Source organism: Nannospalax galili, unplaced genomic scaffold, assembly GCF_000622305.1.
Source record: "Nannospalax galili isolate Female #2095 unplaced genomic scaffold, S.galili_v1.0 scaffold875, whole genome shotgun sequence".
Classification (NCBI taxonomy): domain Eukaryota; kingdom Metazoa; phylum Chordata; class Mammalia; order Rodentia; family Spalacidae; genus Nannospalax; species Nannospalax galili.
The window spans coordinates 186,528-200,659 of record NW_008337059.1 but is presented as its reverse complement, the minus strand read 5'-3'; the positions used below and the strand labels follow the sequence as shown (position 1 = coordinate 200,659).

At 41.7% G+C, this 14,132-nt stretch overlaps 1 protein-coding gene across 2 annotated transcripts in view; it reads left to right on the top strand.

The window, feature by feature from the left end:
• Abcc2 (ATP binding cassette subfamily C member 2) overlaps positions 1-13,566 on the top strand; it is an 82,117-nt gene extending 68,551 nt beyond the window's left edge. For both annotated transcript variants that reach the window (XM_008831935.2, XM_029563014.1), the window contains 8 exons: positions 573-772; positions 2,850-2,976; positions 4,816-4,917; positions 5,311-5,454; positions 6,749-6,907; positions 8,568-8,734; positions 11,097-11,291; positions 12,112-13,566. In XM_008831935.2, the coding sequence (XP_008830157.1) occupies positions 573-772; positions 2,850-2,976; positions 4,816-4,917; positions 5,311-5,454; positions 6,749-6,907; positions 8,568-8,734; positions 11,097-11,291; positions 12,112-12,244 (1,227 nt within the window). In that variant the 3' untranslated portion in view covers positions 12,245-13,566. The remainder of the gene's footprint in view (positions 1-572; positions 773-2,849; positions 2,977-4,815; positions 4,918-5,310; positions 5,455-6,748; positions 6,908-8,567; positions 8,735-11,096; positions 11,292-12,111) is intronic.
• The last annotated feature ends 566 nt before the right edge of the window (positions 13,567-14,132 follow it).

The following is a 14,132-nucleotide window of genomic DNA, read 5'->3' as shown; positions in this document are numbered from 1 at the left end:
CCTGCATATATGTCAGTGTACCCATATGTGCAATACTCACAGAGGCCAGAAGAGGGTAGTGGATCCCCTGGAACTGGAGTTACAAATGGTTGTTAACCACCATGTGGGTGCTGGAAACCACACCTGGGTCCTCTGCAAAAGCAGCCTGTGTGCTTACCCACTGAAACATTTCTCCAGTCCCTGGGTGCCAGCATATTTCACATAATCCTTTGGTGACCATTTCTCTAGTCAGTACAAAAACTGTCACTTGGACAGCATATGAAAATTTGAGGGAAGACTATGGACTCGGCAGACAAAACTCCTCCTATGGTTTAGAAACTCAATCTCTAAGGTTACAGTATAGCCTCTTCAGTTTTATCTTCCTCTGTTCCCCACCACTCAATCTTCCCACTATTCTCTTCCTTATACCTCTCATCACTCCTCTAGCCAAACACAATACTGCAGGCTTCCCTCCTGTTCAGATGTGGGCCGCAGCCGTCAAGTGATAAATGTTGGGTCATTGTCATAAAAGAAGAAGTTCAGTATATGCTGTGTGATTGTGTGACTAACTACTCTTGGCTTTTTGTGTTCAGGTGTTTTATATGGCTACTTCCCGCCAGCTGAGACGTTTGGATTCTGTCACCAGGTCCCCAATCTACTCTCACTTCAGTGAGACTGTTTCAGGGTTGCCTGTTATCCGTGCCTTTGAGCAACAGCAGCGATTTTTAGCACTCAGTCATCTGGGGATTGACACCAATCAGAAATGTGTCTTTTCCTGGATTTTCTCCAACAGGTGAGGCTTCCCCTGAGTATTTATTCAAATGTGTGTTTTAGGGTTTTCCTTGCATGGGAGAGCAGGCATGCTCTATAAGTAGAAAGAAGAAAGCATGAGCTTTGGAGTCAGAGACTGGTTCTTCTTGCCAGCTCTGCATTTACCAAGCTAGATGAATTGCCTTGACCTCTCTAAGGAAAATCTCAATGTCTTTGTTTTTACAATGATTAGGATACAGTCTATCTTAGTTGTAGTGGAAGTCACATGACTTTTGTGAAACTTTGATAACTCAGGTATTATACAAGTACTGAATAAATTGAAGATTATCTGTTTGATTTCCTGAGACATGCTATGAGTCGCCATAGGCACCATATTCTTTTTAGGATGATGAAAGAAGTAGAAGTTGAAGAGAGAAGAGTTGGGAATTTTTAAGTAAAAGCATTAATGACAAAAAAATGAGGTCACCTAAGATGGATCCCTAAGCAGATTGCACATCATTAGACCCTGGCAAGCAGTATGCCCTTGAAGGAGAACAGTCTTTGGGGGAAAGGAAAATTCTTCAGTGGCTTCCAAAATATCTTGAGATGTTAAAGGGGACGAAGGTAATGGTGGCCAATATTATTTGGAGCACTGAAAGATCAGAGACTGGATTTCTTAGAGATTTCTTTTTTAAAGGCATGTAAGTAGATCCCACTGAATCCCCATTGTAAAGTACATATTTATTTGTACACATGCTAGAATTATTGGTACAAATTTAATTAAATGTATTTTATTTGGAGAAGTCCATTTTTGTAAACTATGTTAAATTATGCACTCTTTGGTTCTTTACAAAGATCTAATGTACCTCCCTGTAATGACCTCACACCTAAGTTCCATCTACCCCTAGATTTACTCCACTTTCAGAAATACTGAAGTAAGCCAGGCACAGGTCTTTAATCCCAGCACTCAGGAGGCAGAAGCAGGTGAATCTCTGTGAGATCAAGGTCAGTCTGGTCTACATAGTGAAGCCAGCTGGAGCTACAGGGAGACCCTGTCTCAAAACAAACAAACAAACAAACAAACAAAGCACAACACACCACAACAAAACAAAACACCCAAACTGAAATAAGATGGTGCCTTCCTGTGGCATGTGTTTTTAGCTATCTTATGGATTCATGATGCCATTGCTTTCTTGTACTCACTTAAAATGCAGGTGCTGAAATTCCATCATCAGTCCCTGAATTATAGTCCCCTAGGGAAATGTCCCAAAATATTTTACATGAATTTGTAACATTATACCTTTGTGTGGGTTTGTTGTTGTTGTTGTTGTTTTGGATTTTTTGTTTTGTTTTTGTTTATGTTGAGTGCTGAGATTAAAGGCATGCTCCACCATGCCCAATGTTACATTATACTTTTAACAACTGCCCTAGATAATTTTTATAATTTGACAATTTTGGGGGATATTGCATTGTAAACTCCTCTAGAACCTTTAAAATGCTATTTATTTCCTTAAACAATACATTTAATGGATTATTAAGAGTTTAAGTATTCCTGGGGCTGGAGAGATGGCTCAGCGGTTGAGAGCACTAGCTGCTGTTTCAGAGGACCTGGGTTTGATTTCCAGCACCCACATGGCAGCTAACAACCATCTATAACTCCAGTTCCATGGGAATCCAGTGCTCTCTTCTGACCTCCCCAGTGCTCTCTTCTGACCTCCATGGTCATTGCATGACACAGGTACATTTACAAACATGCAGGCAATACAATCATATACAAAAAATAAAAATAATAAAAAATTTAAAAAAATTTTATTGAGCTTTTTAAATTTCATACAACAGTTCTTAATCAAATTTAGACCCCTACCCCATCCATGCCCCGCATCCCCCCACCAGACTTCATGCATTCTGCCATACATGTTAAATCCTATCCAGTGAAACATTTGTACCCAAATGTCCTTCATAGAATATTTTCTTAAAAGAATTTAAATATTCCTAAGTCAAAGTGCAGTAGCTCCTAAGAGCACAGTATACTAATTCAAGCCATCTCAAAATGTCCTTTGAGCCCCTAAGTTCTGGTAGAGATCCGTGATATGTCTCTTTCTGGTTCTCTTGCCCTACAGGTGGCTTGCAATTCGCCTGGAACTGGTTGGAAACCTGGTTATCTTCTGTTCAGCCTTGCTTCTGGTTATTTATAAAAATACCCTAAGTGGGGACATGGTGGGCTTTGTTCTGTCCAATGCCCTCAATGTGAGTCTGAAAATTGGGAATTTGGCTAAATGGAATGCACTTATTCTTAGGAGTCTAGAGTGTACTGTGGAGCCCATGCCTTTTAATCTTTTCTAATCCAGAAGGACTAGAGAAGACTGTGCTCAACCCTTGGTTCCATCTTTTCCCATGGTCATAGCCCTTATACCTTGTTTAAGTAAGCACCAGTACCATTTGGAAAAAAGGACATAAATGTTATTGTCCTTATGATTTAAGAAGACAATTTTGTATGTTTCTACTTGTTTCTTATCTCTGCCTCTTTGGTTGGTTCTAGTCAAAAGAGATAACACATTTTTTTCCTCCAGAATATAGCAGTAATCAGAAAGTCCTTTAGGAAAATAACTCCTCCTGAGTTTGTTCTTATATCACAGAACAACTGAAGCTAGCTGTAATAAAGAGAGTTGGACAAAAATATATATGAATCTCACTGCAGCACCCCGGCACAGCTGGGGAATAAAATGCTGATGTGATTATTTCCCAGCATCTGAAATGGTGGCTGGCATTACAGTAACTTTTCAATAAAGTTGATCATCTTTCTGTGCATCTTTTTCAACTAATATTTTACAGGTTTACATAGCCGTAGATGTGCTTTATATAGTGCTGTCTTCATTAGAAATTGACGAAGCTCAGTGTGATCATGAAAGAGCACCCAAAAGGATTGCTATGTATCAGAGTCACTTGGTTCTTTGTGTCACTGCCTCTTTATCCCCTGGGACAGTCAAGGCAAAGAGTCAGGATACCATTAGATTGAACCAAAACTAAATATTCAAGTACATATGGTTCAACCACATAATGTTGTTACTCTTGGTCTCCACAGTCTTGCCCTCTATATTGTATGGATTCCTCTCTCTAAACATATTCACTCTACAAAAACTCATGTCCATAAAGAAAGATATCTGAGTAATCCCTGGCTTCTAGACTGGCCTAGATCATGAAAAATCTTTACTAGCGGTTTGATGCATTTGTGTAATGGCTGGGCGGCATCAGGGGTTTGTTGGTGTCAAGGACAAGGGTTCATGTGGATGACCCACCTTGATAGCTAAGAATGAGTGAGATCAGAGTGAGAAAGCAGCTTTTTGGTAGGTCTTTTCCTGCCCTGTGTTGTTTTCATGCTCTTCCCCATTCTACAAACAGCACTAGGCTTATGAGCAGACTATTTGAATCCTGGTCCCACTTTACTAAGAGCCAGCCTCTCCAACCCCAGTTTTAGCCCTGAACTAGTCAAAGCTTATGTTTCCCTTCTTATGAGCACCACACATCTGAGCAGTCTATGGTTATTCAGCTATTCAGTGCACTGGTCTCAATTCTCCTCTAAGGAAATAAGAATTATCTCTTTTGTACTCTTCCTTGGGCTCTTGTAGAGCCCATCATGGTGCTGAATTTAAAAAGAAAGCCCTCTTGCACTGAGGGACGTTTGGAGACAGTAACTTGACTTGATAAGCCTTAACATCAATGGCAGAATGCATGAAAACCAGTGGGGGGCTATGGAAAGGTGCTAATGGGGAAGGGGGTATGAAGATGATTAAGATGTTCTGTATGAAATCAATAAAAATACTTTTTAAAAAAGGAGCTGGGTGTGGTGGCACACGCCTTTAATCCTAGCACTTGGGAGGCAGAGGCAGGTGGATCTCTGTGAGTTCAAGGCCAGCCTGGTCTACATGGCGAGTTTCAGGACAGCTGGGGCTACAGGGAGACCCTGTCTCAAAAAAGACCAAAAAAAAAAAGCCCTCACTTGACCTTGACCTTGCGATGTGACTAGCTGGGTTAGTTTCTGAATCTGAGTAGTTTATATTCTCTCTCTCTCCCTCCCTCCCTCTCTAGATCACACAAACCCTGAACTGGCTAGTGAGGATGACTTCAGAAACAGAAACCAACATTGTGGCTGTTGAGCGAATAAATGAATACATAAATGTGAAAAATGAGGTAAGGAAAAATTAGAGAAACTCTGGAATAAAGTCCATGCAACTTGAAGGCATGTTCTTGTCTTCTTTTTATATGTTATGTGGATTCACAATGTTCTTTTCAAGTTTCCCTTGCTCCAACTCAAATAACTTAATTTCTTCAAACTTAAGGTCTTAAAATTGTTCTCAAAATGCACCAAGTTAAATAAATGGTGGTGTCATTTTGGAGATCCAAAGAGCAACCTTGTAGGGCAGGGTTTCTCTGTTGAATAGAGTTAGAACCTTCCAGAAAAACAAACCCAGTTTGTTCAGGTGATGGGACACTGCTACTCTTCTGTTTTGTGACATGACTCCCATAACAACTGGCTGAGTTGCTACGTGTACAACAAACACTTCTTACCCGTCCCCTTTCTAGGCACCCTGGGTGACTGATAAGAGGCCTCCATCAAATTGGCCAAGCAAAGGTGAGATCCAGTTTAACAACTATCAAGTACGGTACCGACCTGAGCTGGATCTGGTACTAAAAGGGATCACTTGTGACATCAAGAGCTCTGAGAAGGTAGGTGATCAAGAACAGGCCTGTCCTGGAGGCCTGTGATCAGAGAACAGTTGGGCACAGAATGGAGGACAGCAGGGCTCCAGGCCTTCATCATTTGGGTGGAGGGAGCAGGTCAGGACACTTTCTATACTTTGTGGGCATGTAAGAACACAATGAGAAGGTTAGATATCAGCAAGAGATATCCTGCCTTCCTGCCAGGGTACAGTGTGTGGCAAGGAGCTCAGGGAAGAAAGGAGGGAGCATCAGGCCTTGGGGAGGGACTATGGAGAATAGCAATGTGGAGGGTCGTCCCTAAGGGGACATGACCTACCTTTCCTCCTCGTCTAGAGGTCAGTACCCTCCTATAGTGCTCTTGTTCTCCAAGGATTTGGGGTCTAATGACGGAAGATAAATAAAAATAATCTGGGCAAGGATGTTGATGTTCAAATTAAGATATAGTTCTCTGCTGGTGGCAAGCCCGATTCTTCCCTTTCTTCTACTTTAAATTTTTAAAAATACAAGAGTCAGTTCTCTCCTTTCACCATTTGGGTTCTGGAGCTCTAACTCAGGTCATCTGCTTAATGGCAAGTGCCTTTACCTCATGGGCCCCCTTTTCTCTACTTTTTAAAGTGCTCTTTAAAATTTATTTTTATTTTATGTATATGAGTGTATTGCCTGCATGTATGTAAGTGCACCCCTGTCATACAGTGCCCATGGAGGTCAGAAGAAGGCATCAGATACCCTGCAACTGGAGTTATTGATGGTTGTTAGCTGCTATGTAGGTGCTGGTAACAAAACCTGGGTCCTCTGCAAGAGCAAACAGTGTTCTTATCCACTAAACAATAGCCATTTCTCTGAGCCAATCCCCTTACTTTTTTTTTTTTGAGACAGGGTCTCACTATGTAGCCATGGCTTGGTCTGGAACTCACTGTGTAAACCAGGCTGACCTCAAACTCATAGCAATCCACCTGCCTCTGCCCCCTGAGTGCTGGTATTAAAGGTATGTGCCACCACACCTGGCTCCCTTCCCTCGATTTTGTTGTTTTTTTTAGAAAAATAAGCTAGGATTTCCAATATTCTTTGTAAAAATATATCAGACGATTTGTCCATTTCTAACAATCACTCTCATATTCAACCAGCAACCATTGATGAGGTTGCATGGGAGAGCCATCTTTTTCTCCCAACAAAACTAAAGGCCATTTAATGTCATAGAAATGCAGTGCCTTTTACTGCCTAGGGTTTTGAATGTATGGGCTAAATATTTTTCTCCAAGAATTTCATGTTGAAATAAGATACAAATGGACTATATTCACAGATTGGTGTGGTGGGCAGAACTGGAGCTGGGAAGTCATCCCTGACAAACTGCCTCTTTAGAATCTTGGAGTCTGCAGGTGGCCAGATCATCATTGATGGAGTAGATATTGCTTCCATTGGTCTACATGACCTTCGAGGGAAACTGACCATCATTCCCCAGGTGAGCTCTAGAACTTACTTGGCACACACAGTGGGAAAGCTTGTTTTGCCGGAAACATATTGATGTCTGTTGAATCAGCAATACAATTCCTGCAGTCTATCCCAGTATATTAGTTACTTTTCTTTTTGCTAAATACCTGACAAGAAGTGAGTTGAGGGGGAGGATAATTTGGCTCACAGTTTAAGAAGGGATGCGGTCCGTCAGGATGGGCAAGACCTAGCAGCCTGAATGTGAGGCAGCTGCTCACATTGCATCTTCAGTCATGCAGTAGAGAGAGATGAATGCTGGTGCCCAGCTTTCTCCTTTCTATTCAGTTTAAGACCCCGGCGCATGGACTAGTGCTGCCTACATTTAGGATGTCTTCCCACCTTGATTTACCCAATCTCAGAACTTTCTCACAAACATGCCCAGAGGTGTGTCTCCTAGGTGATTCTAGATCCTGAAAACTTGACCATCAAGATTAACTGTCACACCAGGACACCAGATTTGTTCTCTGAGACAGCACACACTGTTTCTAGAACTTGAAGTTTTGTTTTAGGAATTTGTGATGCTAGTATCTGACCAGTAGGTGGCAGCAAGACAACAGCAGTCAAATAGAGCAGATGATTATTTAGCTTTTCTGGAGCCCATCCCGGTTTGCTGAGACCTTTGCAATTAGCAGTAGCAATTTTGCTGCTGAAGCTTGAAGCCATTAAGCTTTATAGTCCCCATTTGACATGGTTAAAAGATAGAGGAGGGAATTGGCTGCCAGTTTTTGCCAGCAAGTGGAACACTTACTATATCAGCAAGAAAGACCTCTCTTTGGGTTCCCCTCTGGCCTCTACCAAGTAAGGAGTGCCACAGAGGCCTCTCTGCTCTTAGGAGGTCTATCCCTCCTCCCCTCACTGTAGCCAAGTATCTTTGGGAGTTTTTGTTTGTCTGGTGTTTGCTTAATAGTGTGTGTATGTGTGTGTGTGTGTGTGTACATGTGTGTGCACCCATATGCATGTATGCAGGCCACTGGATGCCCTCCTATTGCTGTCCATCTTATTTCCCTTGAGACAGGGTCTCTCCCTGAACCTGGAGCTCACTGTTTTTGGCTCTGCTGGCAGTCAGCAAGCTCCAGCCATCCTCTTGTCCCTTCTTCTCCCTCCCCACCAGTGCTAAAGTCATAGACCAGCTTTTTATTAAGTATTGAGGATCCAAACTCAGGTCCTCATGCTTGTGCAGCAAGCCCTCTTACCCACTGGACATCTCCGCAGCCCCCATGTTTGCTTAGTTTGATACCTTCTTTTCTTCATTCTCTTAAAAATGTAAGGTCTCAGATGACTATCTCTTTTATTTTACCTTAATCTCTCTAAGTCAGGAGTTTTTGTTTTGGGGAAGAGAGACTCTTCTCATCTTCTAAAGAGATATTGCAGCAAATTTGGAGATCCATAGGTGGATCTTCAAACAAAACAAAAGCAGCAATAAACTAAGGATTCCTCTTACTCCTGTGCTTAGCTCCCTAGCTGGCAGATACTCCCGGGCTTGGGGGATCCTTGGAGAAGCACAATCATGAGCCAGCTTCCTGCCTAAGTAGCCCATCTCAGGCCAGTCCTACCCACTTTCTGGTCCACAAAGAATGGCTGAGCCCTTTGCTGACATTAGCCATACCAGCTCTCCATTCTTTGACTTGCAGGACCCCATCCTGTTCTCTGGAAGTCTGAGGATGAATCTAGACCCTTTCAACAACCACTCAGATGAGGAGATTTGGAAAGCCCTGGAATTGGCTCATCTCAAATCCTTCGTGGCTGGCCTGCAACTTGGGTTGTCCTATGAAGTGACAGAGGGTGGTGACAACCTGAGGTAATGTCTCATAACCTACCTCCTCCACAGACAGAGAGAGGATGTGAGGGGACTACTCTTTGTGTTCCTTGTACTAGATAAGTCCAACACTGAAAATTTCACTATATAGGTCTAATTCCAAATGTGTAAAATGTTACAAAAATAGATGTGAAAGTACTTAGAAATGCCTGAAAACCTTTGTTTATTAAATGTACCCTTCGTGTGACATTACATCATGTGATCTTACAAGTCACTGTTATGGAGAAGCATAGAAAGTAGATTCTCAACTGAGCCATGCACAGCAATAGTCCTGATGCCTGATCCAACTGTAGTCTGATCTATTTGGTATGGATCTATATGGACATGGGGATATGCAGATCCCCACAGGCTTGAAAAGCATCCCAGCTTGAGAACCACTGATCTAAAAGATATGTGGACAATAGAGATTTACTGTGTGAAAAGTCCTTGGGCATTGTAGAAACACCTTAAATTGACACAAATATATTTTTTGATATCCTGACACTTCACTTTTGGCCTTCACTATACACCCGCCCATCAGTATGTGATCCTGGAATTCTCTCTATAACAAGTTGAGTTTTCCCTTCACATACTGGCGTTCAGCTCTTAGACAAAGCCTGCTGCTCATGGACAGTTCTTGCTGCTGACTCCGGTACTCATTAGTGGTAGGCAGAGAACAGACTATTAGAGCTAGAACTCAGGAAGGAAAGAAGGGCTCAAATAATGGGCTGGCAGCTCTGGATTCACCTTGTATGAACATAGAATCACAGGCCCTTCTTCACATACTAATCTGAATTTACAATTTAGCAAGATTCCCAGGTAGTTTGTGTGTGTGCTACAACTTGAGAAGTATTGCTTAGAGAACTGGTTCCTAACTAGACTGGAGGACTTGCCCAAGAAGCTTAACAAGCGCTAGTGCCCAGACTGTCCCCCAGACCAACTGAACTCAGGCGACTTTATCCAGGGAGCACTTGCGTGACTTGATAGTCAGTACCATCAGTTTTGCTTTCCCTCAGCAACAAATTTAGGACCTAGAAGGACTTAAATAGCCTTTAGCCTCATGTGAAAGACCACTCAAATATTCAGTCAACAAATACATATTAATAGTGACTATGTACCAAGCACTGGAGACACAAAGGCAAACAACATAGATACAACCCTTGACTTCCTTGTTCATATAATGGAGGAGACAGACTAGTGGGAGTAAATGGCAGTGCTGTCAATACTGCAAAGGAAACGTGCTATTACAGCAGGGTGTGACAGTAACAGTACACTTGTCCTGCTGGGAGACACTTCACTGGTACTACCAGGCCTTGATTTCAGATAGGCATTTCAGACCTGGTTTAGGGAATTAATAGATATATGTTAGAGGGAAAACAAAACAAAACAGCGTAAATATCTGTGGTGAATGATGGATAAATGAGATGAAGAGAGCAGTTGAAAGCTGGAGTGGTTCTGTTATTGCAAAGTACAGTTGGCCTGGGCAGGCCTTCAGTACCAGCTAAGTTAATAGTTCTGCAGTATGTCTCATCTTACATTATGGACAAATACTGGAAGTTCGTCTTGGGTGACTTCTCATCTCCCGCAGAAATTTTCTTACAAAGAATTACAGATTGTTAGTCTGGCCACCCCCTGTTTAATACGATCCCTAATGACCACAGCAGGGAAGAGTAATTAGCAAATTCCAAAATATTTCCTTCAGATCATTTCCCAGAGCTGCTTTATGTAAGCAAGAGGTCCAGTTTTCATTACAGGCTTTTACCAAATTAAAGCTATTTACATTTTACAAGTATATTTGAATTCCACATACATTGCATCTCACACCAAGACACCGTGCTCATTAGATAGCTTTGTCTCTAATCAAGGCAGAAAGCCTTGAACAAACAATTAGCCTTGAGACTGGAATTACACATTAAAATAATGAATGAATTTGTTAAAACCACAAAGAAATGCCACTGGGGCATCACTGCAATGCTACCCTGTATTAATGGTGTCAAGTCAGTTACTGCTGCAAGAAACTTGGTGCTTTGGAATTGTTGCTATCACTGTGGCCAAATGCAAAGGACTGTTTGTGGGCTAGTGTTTTTCAAACTTGCTTAAGTATGAAAATTATCTAGGGTGTTTATTAAAAATGCACATCTCTAGGCCATGCCCCAAACTGCATATAGTGAGACCGAGAAATGTAAACTTTAACAAGTAGCTCTGATGAGTCTTTTAATTGGGGAAGTTTATAAAGCCCACGACAATGATGAATGGGAGGTTTTGAAGTGGGAGTTCTGAGAGTCTAATGCAGAGCATGAAACCATCCCCCACGGTTTTTCCTTAGTCCTTAGAGCTAATGCATGCCTTCTTCTATTGGCTTCAGCATAGGGCAGAGGCAGCTCCTGTGCCTGGGCAGGGCTGTGCTTCGGAAATCCAAAATTCTGGTCCTGGATGAGGCCACGGCTGCAGTGGACCTAGAGACAGATCACCTTATCCAGACGACCATCCGAAATGAGTTCTCCCACTGCACAGTCATCACTATTGCCCACAGGCTACACACCATCATGGACAGTGACAAGTGAGTGGGGGGGCGGGCCTAACCCTAGGTCAGCAGGTACAGCATCTGCTATGAGGTGCTTCACAGCAGAAGGGTTAACACCATTGTTTTACTGCTTGAATAGAGGCCTAGCAGTTCCAATAACTTTGTTTAAAATTGTACATCAACCTAATAAGAGCTGATGTGGCCAAGGGTAAAATAAGAAATTGTCATTTCAACTGAGTATGGGACAGTGGGAGCCTAATCTACACACAGCGGATATATAGACCTTCCCAACTACCATGAGCCTCAGCTGTTCCTACTCTGGCAAGTACATTCAAAGGTCAATAACTGCAGAAAAATGTTTGGAGAGGAAGGCTCCCCTTTAAACAGAACATCTTTTTTTAAATTTTATTATTTTTATTTTATGTGTATACGTGTATTGCCTACATATAGGTAAATGCACCCATGTGGTGCAATGCCCAAGGAGGTCAGAAGAGGCTGTCAGATACCCTGGGACTGGAGTTAAGGATAGTTGTTAGCTGCCATGTGGGTGCTGGGATTCTTGTAGAACCCAGGTCGTCTACAAGAACAACCAGTGTTCTTAACCGCTGAGCCATCTCTCCAGCCCCCTAAACCGAACATCTTAAACAATGTGTACTTTGTAAGTATGTACTCCACTGCACTTGCTCCAGTTCAGGGCACACATGCAGGCCACCTTTGCTGCTGCACATAGCTGTGGCCCATTCATTTGCAGTGCTTTGTTGATCACAATGACATCACAACTTAATGCCAGGTATTCTTATAAGTGCTTAGATTTGAGATGCTAATTTCTAAGGTTTTTCTTTCCTCTTGGTTTCAGGATAATGGTCCTGGACAATGGGAAGATCGTAGAGTATGGCAGTCCTGGAGAACTGCTGTCAAACTCAGGCCCCTTTTATTTTATGGCCAAGGAAGCTGGCATTGAGAATGCAAATGTGAACACAGAACTCTAGCAGCAAGTTCCATGGGTTAGAGAAGGACTGTAAGAATCATTCATTATTTACTTTAAAAAAATAACTATATCAGGTACAATTACACACACACACACACACACACACACACTTACGTGTCTGTGTGTGTGTGTGTGTGTTTGTTTAATGTATATTTTCCACGTTACCCAGACTGACCTCAAACTCTCAGGCTCAAGCAATCATCCCATTTCAGCCTCCCCTCAAAATACACATTTTAAAGAAGAATGATATGAATGCCCGTGTACCCACTACTCTAGACTAAGAAAATGAATATTACCAGGTACCTTAGAAAATCCTCAGTTGGGCTGGGGAGATGGCTCATTCAGTAAAGCACCTGCCTTGAAAGCATGACGAGTTGAATTTGATTCCCAGAACCCATGTTAAAAAAGAACAAGCTAGGGATGGTGGTATATGTTTATGATTTATTGGGGAGGCAGAGACAGGGAGATACCTGGGGCTCCCTGGCTAGCTAGCCTAGCCTACTTGGCAAACTCCAGGCCACCAGTGAGAGACTGTCTCAAAAACAAGGTGCACAGTGCCTAAGGAATAACACCCAAGATTGACTTCTCACCTACACACACACACATACAAATATACACAAATACACACACATGTATACACATACACATATGTACCTCCTACACAAACATGCACATACACAGATAAAAGACAGAAAACCTTCAGTTGCTCTGTCTTGATCATAACTCCTTGCTACCCTCTACTCCAGACATTACTGTTACCCTAAATGTCATAATTCCTTTGCCTGCCAATTCATTTTTACCACCTTTTGTGTTTAAGCAATGTATGCCATTTTGTCTTAATGTAAATGGACTTGTATTACATGTATTCTATGACTTCATTCTTTTGTTCAATAATATACTTGAGATTAATCCACACTAATGTAAATAGTGACATTCATTCGTTTCACTGCTCTTTGTTAACACAGCATGGTGTGAACATATCACAGTTTATCCATTTAAATACTGGTAAGCATTAGGGTTATTTCCAGGGACTTTTCCTTTTCTATTATGAACATTGTTTTTATGAACATTCTGATTCACATCTCCTGGGATACATGTATTTGAATTTCTCTGGTCTAATTCTAACATTGAAGGTATAAACATGCTTACATGCACCTTTGATAGTACCAGACCAGGAGTGCCAATGTAAATATGAATGAATTAATATCACATTTAGGGTTTTAATCTGCATTTCCCTGGTGTCTGTGGAAATTTAATACCTTTTCATGTTTCTGGGACATTTGAGTTTATTGTATAGTTTTCTAAATGTTGTCATAGTTTCAATATTTGGATTTTTTCTCATCTGTTGTTTTTTATTTGTGGTTTCTTATTTCTTTGCATGTCTTCTGAATCTTTGCTATAAGCATCTCATTCCCTTAGAACTTGATCAGGAAACATTCTTCATTGAGGTTCACATTAAACTCAAGTTCTTCCTAAGAGGAATTTTGAAGGCTTTTGTCAGCCACCTGGGGCATCCCCGAGAACCTCTTTGGATTAAACTCCCCATTAAAGAGCTCAAACCAGGCAGTCAGAGCCACTTCAGACCACAATTATATACAAGAGTCAGCTTGTGATTTCTGAATTCCAGAGAAACTCTTTCCCTTGATGTAATGAGTTAGGAGACAGGCATGAGTTTTTGTTGCTGTTGTTGATTCTTGAATTCTACATGGTGAGATTTGTTCCTCATTTACCTGGATATTGCAGCCTTTGCAAGACTCGAATTTATCAAGTGAGTTTTTCTGGGTGCCTTTCTTAGCTTTTCCTCTTACCTTGGCATCCTGGATTATCAACAAAAGTAAACTTTAAGCTCTCTGGGTTTGGGAAACCTGCCTACCTTCCTCATAGTGTCA